At 36.5% G+C, this 16,269-nt stretch overlaps 1 protein-coding gene and 1 pseudogene across 1 annotated transcript in view; one reads left to right on the top strand and one right to left on the bottom strand.

The window, feature by feature from the left end:
- The window catches only part of SEC63 (SEC63 homolog, protein translocation regulator), a 78,702-nt gene that overhangs the window by 27,662 nt on the left and 34,771 nt on the right, over positions 1–16,269 (top strand). The window contains exons 5-10 of the mRNA XM_004372440.3: positions 7,891–7,952; positions 8,510–8,568; positions 10,002–10,052; positions 11,172–11,280; positions 14,173–14,267; positions 14,366–14,498. Coding sequence (XP_004372497.1) covers positions 7,891–7,952; positions 8,510–8,568; positions 10,002–10,052; positions 11,172–11,280; positions 14,173–14,267; positions 14,366–14,498 — 509 coding nt within the window. The remainder of the gene's footprint in view (positions 1–7,890; positions 7,953–8,509; positions 8,569–10,001; positions 10,053–11,171; positions 11,281–14,172; positions 14,268–14,365; positions 14,499–16,269) is intronic.
- Positions 93–3,220, bottom strand: LOC105756056 (TBC1 domain family member 19 pseudogene; annotated as a pseudogene).

Below are 16,269 nucleotides of genomic sequence, written 5' to 3'. Positions count from 1 at the left end.
TTTTTTTTTTTGTGAGTTAGAATTATGCTCTACATCCTTCTCCAGCTCTGTCCAGAACCCTCTGTTGTGATCCTGGTCAGAGCAGAGAGGTGGAATTTTGACTTTTCCCCTCACTGTCTTACTCATTTTTGTGTTTGATAAAGTATATTGACTGGACTCCCTGTCTACCCCCCTTTTTGTGGATTGATGGTTATCTGTATGAGTTACTGTATGATTCTGTAATAAAGCAGTGCCCTCAGGAGCTTCTGAAATGTGTATTACATTTTCTGCACAGCACATTCCTGCAGATTGATGTCTTTCTGTTGGTCTCCTTTCCTCCTTTTTTCAGTGTGCCTGCTTTAACTATTTATTTACAAGAGTATTGCATTACTTTAATTGCTGTCTTCAGGTAATTTAAGAAGAACTAAAGATTTCCAGAAATCATAGAGCCAAGATTATTAAACTAGTAGCTTTACTTTTAGTGCTTTTGGTGTAGTTTTTTTTCCCTCAGTCTTAAGGTGTTGTAACATTTTCACGTTCATAGTTTTGTTCTCAGGTTGCTGGAAATCTGATTCTTGATGATGTATCATCACTATTTTAAAAAGTGCAGAAGAATAATGTAAGACCCTCGATTTTTAAACTTAGTTACATGATCAAGATAATAGAATATTTTGTATGTTAAATGTCTTAAATAGTTGATGGTCTGTCAGTCAAATGAGGAATTAAAATGGTTGTGGGATCCAGAACTTTGAGATCTTCCAACTTGCCACAAGTATAACTAGATTAGACCAGAAGGTGTGTATATTACTGAAAAAAAGTTTTGAGTGATTGAATTGAAGCTACTATCTTATGTATAACTCTAGCAGCCTAAGTATAACTCAAATAACTTTTGGAACGCAGTTGTAGGCTTTGACCTGCAAAGTTTTTTAGGATTTGCTTTGGTTATTCTGGAAATTTTCTTTTCCCTTGTTTGATCATAAACCAGCTGGATTATTCTTATTTCTTCATACCAGGTTCTAACTTAAGGGAAATGAGGTCTGGTTATTTTTGAGAGGTTAGACCAACTGTTGAATTTTCTGGTTTATTCTTCTGGATACAATTGGGACTTGACTTTCCGGTATAAAAATCTATCTTTAGGCTACTTTATATCTAGTGGGCAGCATAGTTACTACATTTAAGATATTTTAATTTTTAAGAACGCATGTGTTTTCATGCACTCCTACACGTTTATGTGACTTAATTCTGCACAACCTCTACATAGGGTCACTCATAAAATTTAGTGGAAATATTCTCTAGGTCAGGATTTATAATCTGAGATCCCTGGAATTGTATAGAGAATTTACGTGTATGTGTACATGTGCATTTTTTCTATGATAGAGGGTCCTCAGGTTTCATTACATTCTTAATAGGATGTAAAAAGCACACACACGCAAAACCAGTAGTCACTGAGTGAATTCTGACTCACGGCGACTCCATGTGTGTTGGGGTAGAACTGTGCTCCATGGGATTTTCAATGGCTGATTTTTCTTTTCTTTTTTTTAACTGCAGAAGGAACATGATCTTTATTGGCTTATATGCAAAGTTTAATTTTGACTTTATGCAGAGTTTTCATAGCTCATGATTAGTTTCTAATGAAAAACTAGGTGTGTTGTCAGCGGCCTTGAAGAAGATCAGGTGACAGTAGCAAACAGAAAGATTTGTAGAAGAGGCATAACTTTTGAAGTGGAAAGGTCAGCAAGAACTGCTTCAGCTGCAGCCAGTGATGTCACCTCCATCAGGTTCACTGCTCGGAAAGCAGAAGCAAGAATTTCTGAAGAGTTGTGTCCTGAGATTCTATCCCATAAAAGCAAGAGTTGATCCATAGCTAAGTATCCAGAGAAAGCTTGAACCATCCATTTAAATAATATGCGAAGCAGTTGAGACCCAATTTCTCATAGATGATAAAAGAGTTGAGGAAGATATGTTTGAAGAAGAGTTTTAAACAGCAAACACGGTGACACAATACCAGAAGGATGAGAAGAGATGGAATGGAGTCTGAAGAAAAAACACGCAATATATCTCACGGAATATCTAATAACAATTTGGAAGGTTCATGGTATAGAAAACAAAGTGGCGCAATATACACTGAAAATCCACAAAAAGGGATTACACCATTTGGTAGATAAAAGCCCGCATATTCTAGTCCTAGTTTTCCACTTACGTATGATTTTAGTGGTGAAGCACTGTTGTATGCACAGTCATCCAACACAGGTGTACCCCAGGAAAAACAAAGTAATACCTGATATAAATAATCTTCAGGTGCAAAATAATAGTCATCATTGCTTGTTGTCAGCTTCACATCTTTATGTATTAGACCATCCACCAAAAGGTCATGTTGTATCACATTGGTCTTTAGCTGCTCATAATGCAATATAGCCTCAGGTTGACTGGAAATACTCAAAATGAGAGTCCACAATTCAGCTGTCAGTGCTGTGGAACTTCCTTGTCTGATATACTGTTGAGCAGCAACACAATCTTGTTCTGCTAGAACTTTCTGCCCTATATGTACACGCTCATTTTCAAAAAGTTCAGGAGCCACTTGTGTGGAATCATCTATACCCAGTTGTCCTGTATTTAAGCTGAGTTCTACAAAGAATTCTTTAAATTCAAGGATGTCTTTTACTTTCAAAGGAACTTGGATTAAACCCAAATGAGTCCTGAAACAAAGAGAATCACCGTTTTCATAATTTGGGTTGCCAAGATTAATTTAATACCGCAGGAAAATCCGTAAGTGCATAAACAGGTCTGAAAAGCTTAAATCTGGTTCATCAGTTCCCATTTCATTACATGTATTGAGAAGTTATTTCTGTTCTCCAGCAGGCCTCTTTAGTGCCAGTAGAATCCTGAGTTCAATGAACATACTTTAAACTCTTCAAAATTCTTGTTTTCCAACTTCCCTGTGCTTTCATCATGTATGCCAAAGGTTCTTTAAGATGTTTGGGAGGTGCAGCAGGATGACGAGGTGAAGGAAACACACTCCGTTCACTGTAAACAGCGTTCTAAAGTTTCTTCTCCCAACCTGATATTTTAAAGAATTCCTTAATGTCTTGTTTTAGTGATTCAAGTTTAATCTCAGGTCTCTGAAGACTGGTGTTGAGTGCCATCCATGCCTTCTCCAATGCCTAGCTGTTTTCTTTTAGCATATTCATACCCTATCATTTGCATTCTTTTTTCAGTCATTAATTGAACACTTCCCATGTGCCAAATGTGAATACTTACTATGTGCCGGGCATATTATTTTGGTCAGTCCTCACAAAATGGAACTTACACTTCCAAGTTGAATGGAGTAGCTGGTGGCTGATCAGCACCCTGGCCTGGAACAGCCAGGTCTGCCACTCTAGCTGAGTATACAAATTGGAGCCTTTGAGTTTTTGGACTATATGAGCAATAATGAGAGACAGATCGGACTCCTCCTGCAATATTTCCCTTGCCCTAGCCCACCAAAGCATGGGGACAGGCCGCCAGCAGAGAGAACGGGCCACCAGCTCCCACTCTGGGCCAGTAAAACTTCTGCAGGACCTTATTACATTGGGGCTTCTCTGGCAGGTGTTACCAGGCAACTCTCACTGACTATTTGAAAGTAGTTCACCAGGCCTTTTTTCCAAGGTGCCTCTTGGTGGACTTAAACTGCCATCCTTTCAGTTAGCAGCCAAGGGTATGACTCCCCAAAAGTTAAGGGATATAACTATATTTAGAAACTTCACAGTAATTGAACTTTCTTTTTCTTTTTTTTATTGTACTTTAGATGAAGATTTACAGAACAAACTAGCTTCTCATTAAACAGTACACATATTATTTTATGACATTGGTGAACACCCCCACGATATGTCAGCACTCTCCCTTCTCTACCTCGAGTTCCCCATTACCAGCTTTCCTGTCCCTTCCTGCCTTCTAGTCCTTGCCCCTGGGCTGGTGTCCCCCTTTAGTCTCATTTTCTTTAATGGGCCTGTCTAATCTTTGGCTGAAGGGTGAACCTTGTGAGTGACTTCATTACTGAGCTAAAAGGGTGTCCAAGGGCCATACTTTCAGGGTTTCTCCAGTCTCTGTCAGGCCAGTAAATCTGGTCTTTTTTTGTGAGTTAGAATTTTGTTCCACATTTTTCTCCAGCTCTGTCTGGGACACTGTATTGTGATCCTTGTCAGAGCAGGCAGAGGTGGTAGCCAGGCACCATATAGTTGTACTGGCTTCAGTCTGGTGGAGGCCGTAGTAGTTGTGGTCTGTTAGTCCTTTGGAATCATCTTTCCTTTGTGTCTTTAGTCTTTTTCATTCTCCCTTGCTCCCGAAGGCGCAGTAATTGCACTTTTAAAAATTATCTTAGCATCATTGGTCTTGTTCAGGCTTGTAACATATGTATTATGCTAAAACTACATAGCTTTTAAGTACTTTAAGTCTTAGGAATGGTATTATACTGAAGCACTAATAAGTAGCAAAAGCTCAATTGCTTTCTTATACTGATTTTTTTTTTGTCAATTACATTTATTTATTTATCTTCTGGAATTGTAATTTTAGAGATGTGCTGTTTTCATTTGACTGGGACCCTTAACCCTTTGGTAGTCTCAGGATCTCTGCCATAAAGTTAATCATTCGTAAACAAATCTTTAAATTCATCAAAGGAATTCAGGTAGTTGGAAATCTGAAGTGTTAGAGCTGAAGCAGTCATGAAGACCTTCTTGACTGCTGCTGTGCAGTCTTGTTGGCAGAGGTTGTATTTTGTACTTCTTTGCTTTCTCCAATACCTAGTGTAACATTGGATGTATGTTTTAAATATTTCAGTGGAATGTGTTATATATTTTCCTGATGCTGAATTTGTCCCTGTGATTTAGTTTTCTAATGTTAATTGGGTAACCCTTGGGAATATTCAAGGAGAGGCACTGTGGAAATGTGAAGGAAAGCAGAGTGCCAGGGGTTGAATGGCTATTAGATATGCTGTCTTTCCTGGAAAGATGCAGGCCTGGAATGAGTTTAACTGGGAGATTTCCTCTCCACTCAGGGGAGTGTTTGCAGGTGGGGCGTGTACTTGAGGGTGTTCCTAGACCCAAGTACAGTGACCTCTAAGATCCGAACTTTCTGGAGGTGACCTGTGGTCCTTAAGTTTCATGAGAAACAGTATGGACCAGTAGGCAAGAACATGCCTTTGGGATCTAAATAGGCCTGGTTTGAATCCCAGTTCTGCCAGTTACTAGATGGACCATTTGGATAAAATACTTCATTTCTCTGTCTCTTGGATAGAGATTACTATAAAAATGAGGTTACTAATAAACCCACCTCATTGGGTAGTTCTGAAGAGTCAAGTGTATACGGTAAGTGCTTAGTAGAGTTCTTTTCCTCCTCCTCCTTTTTTTGTAAGCAGATCCCATGAGAGAACCAGGAGTCATATGGTTCTCACTCTAACCCAGCTAATCCCAAGAAGAACATGATAGGCTATGTGGTTGGTCAGCTCTTATTGATCAAAATGCTCTAACACAATGTATTTCTACCCTCAGTCATCTGCATCCCATCTTTATGCTTTTTGCTATAGTCACATACTTCTTTTTAAATTTCAAATGATTTTAAAACATTATTTTATTTTTATTATAATTGAGAATATACACCGGAGAAACATACACCAATTCAGGTTTCTAAATGTAGATTTCAGTAACATTGATTACATTCTTCAAGTTTTGCAACCGTTCTCACCCTTCTTTTCTGAGTTGTTCCTCCTCTACTAACATAAACTCACCGCCCCCTAAGGCTCGTATCTAATCTTTCGAGTTGTTATTGTCAGTTTGACCCCATGTAGATAGATCTTAAAAGAGCATAATGCTGAAGGCACACATTCTTTACAAATTAGGCTAGTTTTTTAAGAAAACTTCAGGGATATTTTTGGTTTCAGGTTTAAAGATTATCTCAGGGCAGTAGTTTCAGGGGTTTATCCAGCCTCCATGGCTCCAGAAATTCTGGACTCCATGGGAATTTGAAATTCTATTCTGCATTTTCCCCCTTTTGATCAGGATTGGGTTATAGAATTTTTGATCAAAATGTTCAGTAATGGTAGCTGGGCACCATACATTTCTTCTGGTCTCACAACAAAGAAGGCAGTTGTTCATCTTACACTGACTTTTTAAAAATTCCTTTAAGTATCCAGCATGGTGCCTGTTACAATAACAGTTGTACAAGCTGATTTAATGAATGAGTTAATGGAATTTTAAGCAGGTGTGTGTGTGTATGCTGCAAAATCAGTAGTGCTTCTCTGACATGAGCTGTGCTTCCTTTTACAAAATCTGATGCCATTGTATAGAGCATAAAGAGCAGTTTGTTGTGTTGTCATCATCAGAAAGGCAGAAGGGGACAGAGAATTATTTTGGGGAAAAGGATTAGATTAGAAGACAGAATATTGAAAGAAATAATAGCTGAAGCTTTGGGTTGAGTGTGCAATTGTACAGGGAGGGCAAAATTTTTGAGAAACATCCCTTTCAGCAGAAAAGAAATCTCAGCACCAGTTCTTACTAACGTCTCTTAACTTACTAAGAGTAGTCACTATTATTAGTCATCATTTCCAGCTTTTAGTTGATCTATTACTTTTCATTGGCTCCTGTATTTTACTGTGGCCTTGGGTCAAATAGTGTAAGTGAAATTATAGGTAAACATGGACTAAAGATGTCAAGGCACCTGTTCTCATGATGACTAAATTGATAAGTCTAATAATATTTTCAAATCATTGAAAATTAATTAGTGTACTTTTTGTAGTTTTATAAAGGTAGTATCCTTGCATCGCCTCTCTCAGCTTGGGGCTTTGTTGAATAGAAAATATGTTGCATTTTAAGTGCATAAGTTTTGGGAAATAGAAATAATGGCTAAAATTAGATTCAAACATAATCTTTTGCCAACTGGTCTGCAAGAATGAGTTCCTTATTATATTGTCATATGTGTGTATGTCTGCCCTGTCTTCTTAACTACATTGTAAAGTTTTCGAAGGAGTTGAATTTTTCTTCTAAAGTTTTTTAGCATCTACATTGGGACCTGGAATAAGACCACTCTGATTCTATGCCTTGAACCATTGCTCAGGTCCAGGATTACATTTACATTTAGGTGCTTAAAAATCACTCTGTCACTTTCATATTGCCTGGATTTGGAAGGTGTCATTTTAGCAGGTGTTTCTCTAGTCTTATTGACAGTTGCGGAAACCCTGGTAGCCCAGTGGTTAAGAGCTTGACCGCTGACCAAAAGGTCAGCAGTTCAGAAGGTCAGCAGTTTGAATCCGCCAGGTGCTCGTTGGAAACCCTATGGGGCAGTTCTGCTCTGTCCTGTAGGGTCGCTATGAGTTGGAATCAACTTGACGGCAACGAGTATTGACAGTTGCTTAGGGGAAATTATCTTAGCACAAGGCAAATGACCTGTTCCACAGCAGTGGTATTTTACAGGTGTTCATTTGTTCTTGGAGAATGTGGTGCCAGTGTTTTGGATAAAGCTACCATTATTTATTAGGTTAATATTAAAAAAAAAAAATATATATATATATATATCTCATTATTAAAGTATAATACATACTAATTGAGGAAAATTTGGAAAATACATGAGAGTATAAAGAAAAAAATTAAAATCACGTGTACTGCCCCTTGCCTTCTGACTTGAACTGGCTAAACTTGAGAACTCATGGCCCGACCAGGAATTTATGTTAAAACTCGATAGTTAACATTTTCTATTAATGCAGCATTTCCTGCTCTCTCCTCCTCACCCTCCGTTTTTCTCCAGATATCAGAGAGGCTTTTCTTGGCTCCTTGAAATTAGTATCTTTTAAGAAATGTGTTGCTTGGTTAGTTGAATTTGTAAGCATGAGTACTTATTTTTCAGATGTATCTTTCTAATTTTGAAACTTGGTTCTTTTGATGCTAGTTTAACTGATGAAGAGTCTCGGAAAAATTGGGAAGAATTTGGAAATCCAGATGGGCCTCAAGGTGTGTTAAATAATGATTAAAAAATACTGTTGATATTGTACGTGTTAATGAAAATGTTAACAATCTAGATTAAAAGGAATATTTTGATTTTCTTAGTTTATGAATAAGAAAATTGTAACCATGAGGAATTAAATAGATATATAAATTGAGTTGCCTTTAATTTTTATTTTTATTTCTAGAGACTGGTTTGAAAGATAGAACTAAGGTTGATTCAAAGAGAAGAATAGTCACCATTATTATTCATCATTTCCGGTTTGCAGTTAATAGAAATTGAGTGAAAAAAATGTTTTTCTTTAGTAACTTTAAACATTTTCACCTATATTCATCATGTTTCTATAAACAGAACACAGAAGAATTTCAAGTTTTCTAGGATTTTTTTTTTCCTTGAAAACTTTAGTTTCAGATAATAAGTTATATTTCTTAATTTTTGTGTTATGGAGACATACATAATAAGGTAATCTTTGTCAAAGTTTTTTGTGGGGAGCCAAATTTGGGGATATAAATATATAAAACTGAATGTAGTTTCTTGGGAAACTATGATTTTCTTCCTATTTCAGCCACAACCTTTGGAATTGCCTTGCCAGCTTGGATAGTTGACCAGAAAAATTCAATTTTGGTGAGTGCATTTAAATAAGACACACCATGATGTATTTGGTATAATTTTTGTTAAATATGATGTGTCTTGTTATTACAAAGAGAATACTTGTATGTTTTCAAATTTAACTGTCTATTTAAAATATGATACATGCTTGTTGAAGAAAATTTGGAAAATAAATGAGAGTATTAAAATACTAATACGAATCACCAGCATTCTCTCTTGCTTTCTCAGAAAATGTAGTGGCCTTTAAAGTTTCATCTTCTGGCTTGAACTGTGAAGACAGTTTTTACATAATGGAGAAAGATTAGTTCCCATTATGAGGCTTCTGCTTTGGGACAGTATGTTCTAAAAGTAGTTTTAAAACATTAAAGTTGTGGTGATTTCTTCTCTTTTGGAAGTAGCTTCAGATTTGGTCCTACCCTTGGTTTGGGAAACTACTGGTTTTTTGGAAAATTCAAATTATCTTTTCTTCCACCTTTACCCAGGCGAAATTAATTTTAATGTATGCTAAATTAATTTTAATATGTGCTAAATTAAATGGTATATATTCCATATGGTACTTGAGAAGATAATCAGATATCAGACTTCAGTCAGTGATAGGTGCTGCAACTCCAAAGCATCAGGAATTATCTTAACCTATTGTTTAGGAATAGATGATTCCCTACTTCATCTTTCTTGAAAATAATTATCTAGGAGCTATATTTGAGGCAATTAAAAAAAAAAAAGATCCACACAGTCTGATTGTAATTTGTTTTGAAAAATGGCTGTTAAATCTTATGCTAAAATTTATTATCAGGGGTATATAGTTGCTGCGTATAAGCACGTTTATCATGCTTAGGATTATTCTGTGGGAGTAATAGAGAAGTAAGAGAAAGATAGTTACCAGAGTTGGGATCAAGCAGTAGGAGAAAAAATCTCAAATCAACAGACAGATACTACTAGCAAACAGAATCTTACAAAGTAGCTCTTCGATATTTAGCCAAAGGAACCATTTTAGCCAAGGGCACTTCTTATTATTTATTTCCAAGGCACTGACTGCTTGCAGGGTATGGATATGGACCTGACTGGAAGGGAAACATAATTTATAGAACTGTTTTGCTGGAGTTATTGATAGAGTATCAGTAGTAGCAAATTAAAAGGTAATTTGTTATAGTGGATAGGAGCATGGATTTTAGGGCTGGACTACCTGGGTTCAAATCCTGGCTCTACCACTTACTAGCTTTGTGACCTGTGACAAGCTGTGTAACATATATGTATTCCCTGTCTACAAAAGGAGAATAATAATAGTACCTTCCTCGTAGAGTTTGAGAATAAGGATTAAACAAGATAATACGTGAGGAGTGCTTTTAATACTGCCACCTGCGTTGTAAGCCTGAAAATAAATGTTCATGAATGTTGTTATAATTTACCTGACGAAGGTCATGCCTTTTTTCACTTCTTTCCAATTCTAGGTATTACTTGTTTATGGGTTGGCATTTATGGTTATCCTTCCAGTTGTTGTGGTAAGTTCTAGCTCTTTTTATTAATGTTTTTGGAAAGGGAATTGTTGGTGTGTTTTGGAGTCTCCCTATAAGACTGTAATTTGCACTAGAACATAATCCATGTTAAGCGCTTGGCTACTAAACAAAAGGTTGGTGGTTCGAACCCAGTTGCTGCTCCACGGGAGAAAAGATCTAGCTGTCTGCTTCTGTAAAGATTACAGCCTAGGAAACCCTATGCAGCAGTTCTACTCTGTCCTGTAGAGACGCTTTGAGAATCACCTCTACGGCACACAACAACATAATCCATTGATTATGTCTGATATCAGTCACTTGAGTCTGTTAAAGTGTATCTCCTTCCAATCCAAAAGTTTCACATAATTGAGATAATACAGATGTATTTAGAATTTAAAATGAAAGCCTTCCTTTACCACCTTCCTCAATTCTGTTTCTCAGAAATAATTACTAAGTTTATGTTTCTCTTTCAGATCTTTTTCTATGCATTTATGTATACTGTATTCACATGACTTTTTTTTTAAACTTTAATGTGATCATACTATATATATTGTTCTGTGACTTTTTTTTGCTTAATATATAGGGGCACAACATATAGAGCAACCTCATTTTTTAAACAGCTGCATAGTATCATAATACGGAGATACCATAAAGTTTATCTCTTGATTTTAAATGTTTAATACTTTTTCTTCTGGTGTCCTTGCTGATCCTTTAGTTCCTCTGAGTCCCATAGCAAGGCTAATAATGAACCAGTCTTCCTTTCTTCATAGGATTGTTGTGTGAGGCCCAATCAAATGAAATAATGTAAATGAAAATATCATGCCAACTGTAAAATTGCTTCTAAACTTATTTATCAAATATTTATTGAAAACATGCTGTGTGTTAGGGACCAACTTGATGCTTATTCCCATTTTGTGTTCAAACAAGGTATTTAGACTCCAGACAGTATAAATATTTACTAAATAAATCATTTGAAATATGTAACAAAGTGGCATTTGTTTTAAAGCTCAGATGTTTTATTGGTTTATGAATAATTGGAAAATTTGACCGTAAACATATTCTTAATCAAACTTAAAATGTTAGTTACTTTTCATATGTTACTTCTTGTTTATTTTATTTATATTTTAGGGCTCTTGGTGGTATCGCTCAATACGTTATAGTGGAGACCAGATTCTAATACGCACGACACAGATTTATACATACTTTGTTTATAAAACCCGGAATATGGATATGAAACGTAAGTAAACTTTTAGTCAGATTATTTGAGTCATTTATATGCAGTTGATATATATTCCATAACTGTACAGGGAAATTTCATTTTACAGTTTTGTAGGTATTTTGTTCATATAACTAAAGCTGGAAGAAAATGCTAACACCTTTCATCACATTTCTTGATCTGTATTTCTATTACTAACATTTACTGAATTATATATTATCAGTTATATATCATCAGAAATTTTGGTAAAGCTTCATGTGTGCTGATTTTCTAATAATACTAGCTAACATTTATTGAATATTTGTTGTGTACCAGACACTGCTAGGGATTGCATATGTGTTAACTCATTTAATCTTCGCTCTGCCCCCATGAGTAAGTGCTGTTTTTAAGCACATTTTATAGGTGAGGAAGCTGAGGCACAGAAAAGTTAAGTAACATGCCCAAGGGTACATAATAAGTAGCAGAGCCAGTATTAACCCCAAGCAGTCTGGCTCTCAAACACTAAACCACTACATTATACTGTCTTAATTGAGGTAAAAATAAGTAAAAGTCTTGGCTATGTTGAAAGAAAACTGTCAGAATATTTCATTCCCAGAGTCTTATTTCAGAATTTCTTATTAAATAAAGAAATTTCCTAAATACTTTCTTTGATCCTATAAAACCAAATTTTAGTTTATCCTTTGAAGGTATAGTGTTGCTTTTCAGAATGACTACTTTTCAGAAATCATAGACCATCCCCCTTTCCCTTCTTAAAAAGAATATATGTTTATGTAATATTGTTTTTTTACTAATTTTACTAATTATCTTGGTAAGGAGAAAGATTTCCTCAGGATCGTATGACTGTGAACAGACTTATATTTCTGAGGAATAAACGAATGTTTCTCTCTCTTATACATACATAGTTTAGGATGGTGCTGGATTCAGATATCAATATAGGAACTTCTTACCTTATGAAAATATTCCATATTCATAATCTTTTTTAACATGTTTTTTAGATTAGTGAATTTAAGTTTTGATTGATTTCTTAGGGTGGCACTTGTCTCACAAAATTAATTTTGTCAGAAGAGCATTATTTAGCTGTTGGGTTTGGTTACATATCCTTGGTTATTTTAGCATTGGCACCAGCTCTGTAGCTAGCATAAGAACAGTTGTTTTCATGAAAACATTTGAGGGTAATTAATAGTAATTGTTGTTGTTATGTGCCGTTGATATCGGTTCCAACTCATAGTGACGCGTTGTACGACAGAACGAAACGCTGCCTAGTCCTGCACCATCCTCACAATCATTGTTACGCTTAAGCTCATTGTTGCAGCCACTGTCTGATTCTCTCCCATTGAGGGTTGTCTTCTTTTTCGCTGATCCTCTACTTTACCAAGCATTACATTCTCCAGGGACTGGTCCCTCCTGACAAACATGTCCAAAGTACATGAGATGAAGTTTCGCCATCCTAGCCTCCCAGGAACACTCTGGCTGTACTTCTCCCAAGACAGACCTGTTTGTTCTTCTGGCAGTTAATAGTAATAGCTAACACATAAACTATGCTTGCTATGCGTCAGGCACTCTTTTAATATTTTTACATATTTTAACTCATTTAATCCCCACAAAAAGCCTATGAGGTGGGTACATAAAAAGAAACTGAGGCACAGAGAGAGGTTACTTAGCTAGGAAGTGACAAAGCTCCAGGGTCCATACATTAACCGCTCTGCTGTCCTGACTTTCGCGAGTACATTACATGCGTTTTCCTGCCGTGAGGTGAGAGTGATGACTATAGTGCCAGTCTTTAAAGCTAATGAGAGTCTTGAATGTTAATGTAAGTGGCTGCAAGTGTGGTGTATTTTGAGGAACATTATTCCTCTAAATAGTGGACCCTGGTGGTGTAGTGGTTAAAGAGCTCAGCTGCTAACCAAAAGGTTGGTAGTTCAAATTCACCAGCTCCTCTGTCTTATAGGGTCGCTATGAGTTGGAGCTGACTCAACGGCAGTGGGTTTGTTTTTTTTTGTTTGTTTTGTTCTTCCAGAACTCTCCAGGGTTCCACGATGTCTGGAAATTACAGTGTATTTTAGTTTACAGAAGGCTCTGAGAAGTCAAAATTTGACCATAAGCCTGTAATGTTTTTTAACCCAGAGTAATGGTGTTTAACCATAAAATAAAAAAAAAGAAAAACCCATTGTCATCAAGTTGATTCCGACTCATAGTGACCCCAGGTATTACAGAGTAGAGCTGCTCCATAGGGTTTTCTTGGCTGTAATCTTTACAGAAACAGATCACCAGGCCTTTCTTATGTGGCACCACTGGGTGCATTTGAACCACCAACCCTTAGGTTAGTAGTTGAGCACAAACTGCGCCACTCCCCCAAAAAAGCCTGTTGCTGTTGGGTCAGTTATGACTCATAGCGACCTTGGAGGGCAGAGTAGAACTGCTCTGTAGGGTATCCAGGGAATGGCTGGTGGATTTGAACTGCTGACCTTTTGGTTAGCAGCTGAGCTCTTAACCACTGTACCACCAGTGCTCCAAGGACCATTATTTGACCACAGTGCCTGTTTTTTTCACATACAGTTATTAATATCACACAGAATACTAACGTTTTATAGAAAATTTCTGTAGAACGCATACTTGGGTCTAGAAACAGATGCTATTTTAAGTTATTTTAACGTATCCAGCTATTTAGAGGCCCTTAAATTGATGTATGTTTCTCTTCAGTTTTCTGTTGAGGTAATACTGTGTACATTTTAAAAAGTGGACGTTTCTTTTCCCTGAGAGAAATTAATACTTGTCAGTGTTGGAGTTCGGATGATTTTTAGTTTTGTGCATGGTTGAGGAAGTGCTTCACTTTAGGATTAATGAAGTATCTTTGGAGGGGAAACTAATAGATGAGCAACTTTATTTACTTTCATATTTCTTTTGTTTTCTTAGGTCTTCTCATGGTTTTGGCAGGAGCCTCTGAATTTGATCCTCAGTATAATAAAGATGCCACAAGCAGACCAACGGATAATATTCTAATACCACAGGTTAGGCCAGTCTACCAAATTCCATGGTGAGCATTTAAATACTAAAGCTAATGCTCTTTTAAGTATATATTTTTGAATAATTATTTTATTTACTCCAGCTAATCAGAGAAATTGGCAGCATTAATTTAAAGAAGAATGAACCACCACTTACCTGCCCATACAGCTTGAAGGCCAGAGTTCTTTTACTGTCTCATCTTGCTAGAATGAAAATTCCTGAGACACTTGAAGAAGGTATTTGTGATTCTACTGTCTACAGGGTTTTAATGGGACCAGAACAATGGATTTAATTAGACCTCATGATACAGTGTTTGTTGCTGTTCTTTTTTGCTCAATCAAGTAATTAATTGCTCAAGGACCTTTTTAAAAGAAATCTATATGCTACATAAATTACTTCACAGTTTTGAAGGTCTAAGTAAGTCAGATGTTTTGGCAAATGTTAAAATTTAGTATTTCAAGGTGAGAGAATGCTGTATGTAGGAAATGTTTAGTTAATTGCAGATGATGCAAAAATTCCTAATGACTTTTTGAAGGACTTTGTAAGCTTTTTGAGGAGGGAAAAAAATGATTTCACAACAATTGTCTCAATCCTCTCCTGCCACCATCCCCTTCCAACAGTGGTTAACGACAAAGTACCTGTTTAATCTGTATTTAAAGCTTTGTAAGTATTTGAAGCCATCCATTCTGCTTAAAAGAAAAGCAGTGAATTAGGACAGCAGTGTTTCCAGGGATTTCATTAATTTGAATGTCATCTCTTTTTCACCTGCAGTATTTTAATTGAAGTTTTAAAAGAACATTATCCTTAAGAAATAAATGTTCTTTGTGAATGAAATCTCTCACCCCACCTAGCCCCTTGTAAGCCAACAGTGCAGTCAAACGCCTCTGAAAGCAAGGCGACTTGATGCTCAGTAATTGGTGCTAGGATAGGATGCTTATGTTAGAATGAAGGAGCACTATTTAGGCATTGTCATTGGAGTTGTTTTGAAATATAAAGTTAAAAAACTAGTAATTTTGTTGCTAATGTTTTGTGTAGATATGCAACCATCTCCATTTTTACCAGTAATCTCTAGTAGAAACAGGGAATAATTTTTTTTTAGGTTGGATAGCAAACGCAGTGTATGGTGAACATTCTTAAAATAGTTAACTGTTCTGTGCAGTATAAATGGAAGAATCTCTTCTCCCTCTTTTCCCTTCTCTCTCTGCATTTAATTGATGCTTATTCTCAATCTTAGTCTTTGAACCTCTCCTTCATTATAATTACGGAGACATAACTGCCCAAGAAAAAAAAAATTAATATTTTTGTTGTTGTTGAGAATATGCACAGCAGAACATAACACTAATTCAACAATTTCTACTTGTATAATTCAGTGATGCTGATAACATTCTTCAAGTTGTGCAACAATTCTCACTCCCCTTTTCCAGATGGTTCCTCCCCAGTAACATAAACGCACTGCCCCCTAAGTTTCCTATGAAATTTTTCAAATTGCTGTTGTCATATCGATCCCATGTAGCTAGGTCTTAAAAGAGCATAATGCTCAAGACAGATTTTCTTTTTTTTTTTTTTAACTTTTTTTTTAAATTGTACTTAGATGAAGGTTTAGAGAGCAAACTAGTTTATCATTAAACAATACACATATTATTTTGTGACATTGGTTACCAACCCCACAACATGTCAACACTCTCCCCCCTTCTTGACCTTGGGTTCCCCATTACTGACTTTCCTGTCCCCTCCTGCCTTCTTGTCCTGTGCCCATTTAGTCTCACTTTGTTTTATGGGCTTGTCTAATCTTTGGCTGAGGGGTGAACCTCAGGAGTGACTTCATTACTGAGCTAAAGGGTATCCAGGGGCCATACGCTTGGGGTTTCTCCAGTCTCTGTCAGACCAGTAAGTCTGGTCTTTTTTCTGTGTGTGTGAGTTAGAATTTTTTTCTACATTTTTCTCCAGCTCTGTCCTGGACCCTCTATTGTGATCCCTGTCCAAGCAGTTGGTGGTGGTAGCCAGGCA

Source organism: Trichechus manatus, unplaced genomic scaffold, assembly GCF_000243295.1.
Source record: "Trichechus manatus latirostris isolate Lorelei unplaced genomic scaffold, TriManLat1.0 scaffold00017, whole genome shotgun sequence".
Classification (NCBI taxonomy): domain Eukaryota; kingdom Metazoa; phylum Chordata; class Mammalia; order Sirenia; family Trichechidae; genus Trichechus; species Trichechus manatus.
The sequence above is the reverse complement of the archived record's forward strand: the minus strand, read 5'-3'. Positions and strand labels throughout refer to the sequence as shown.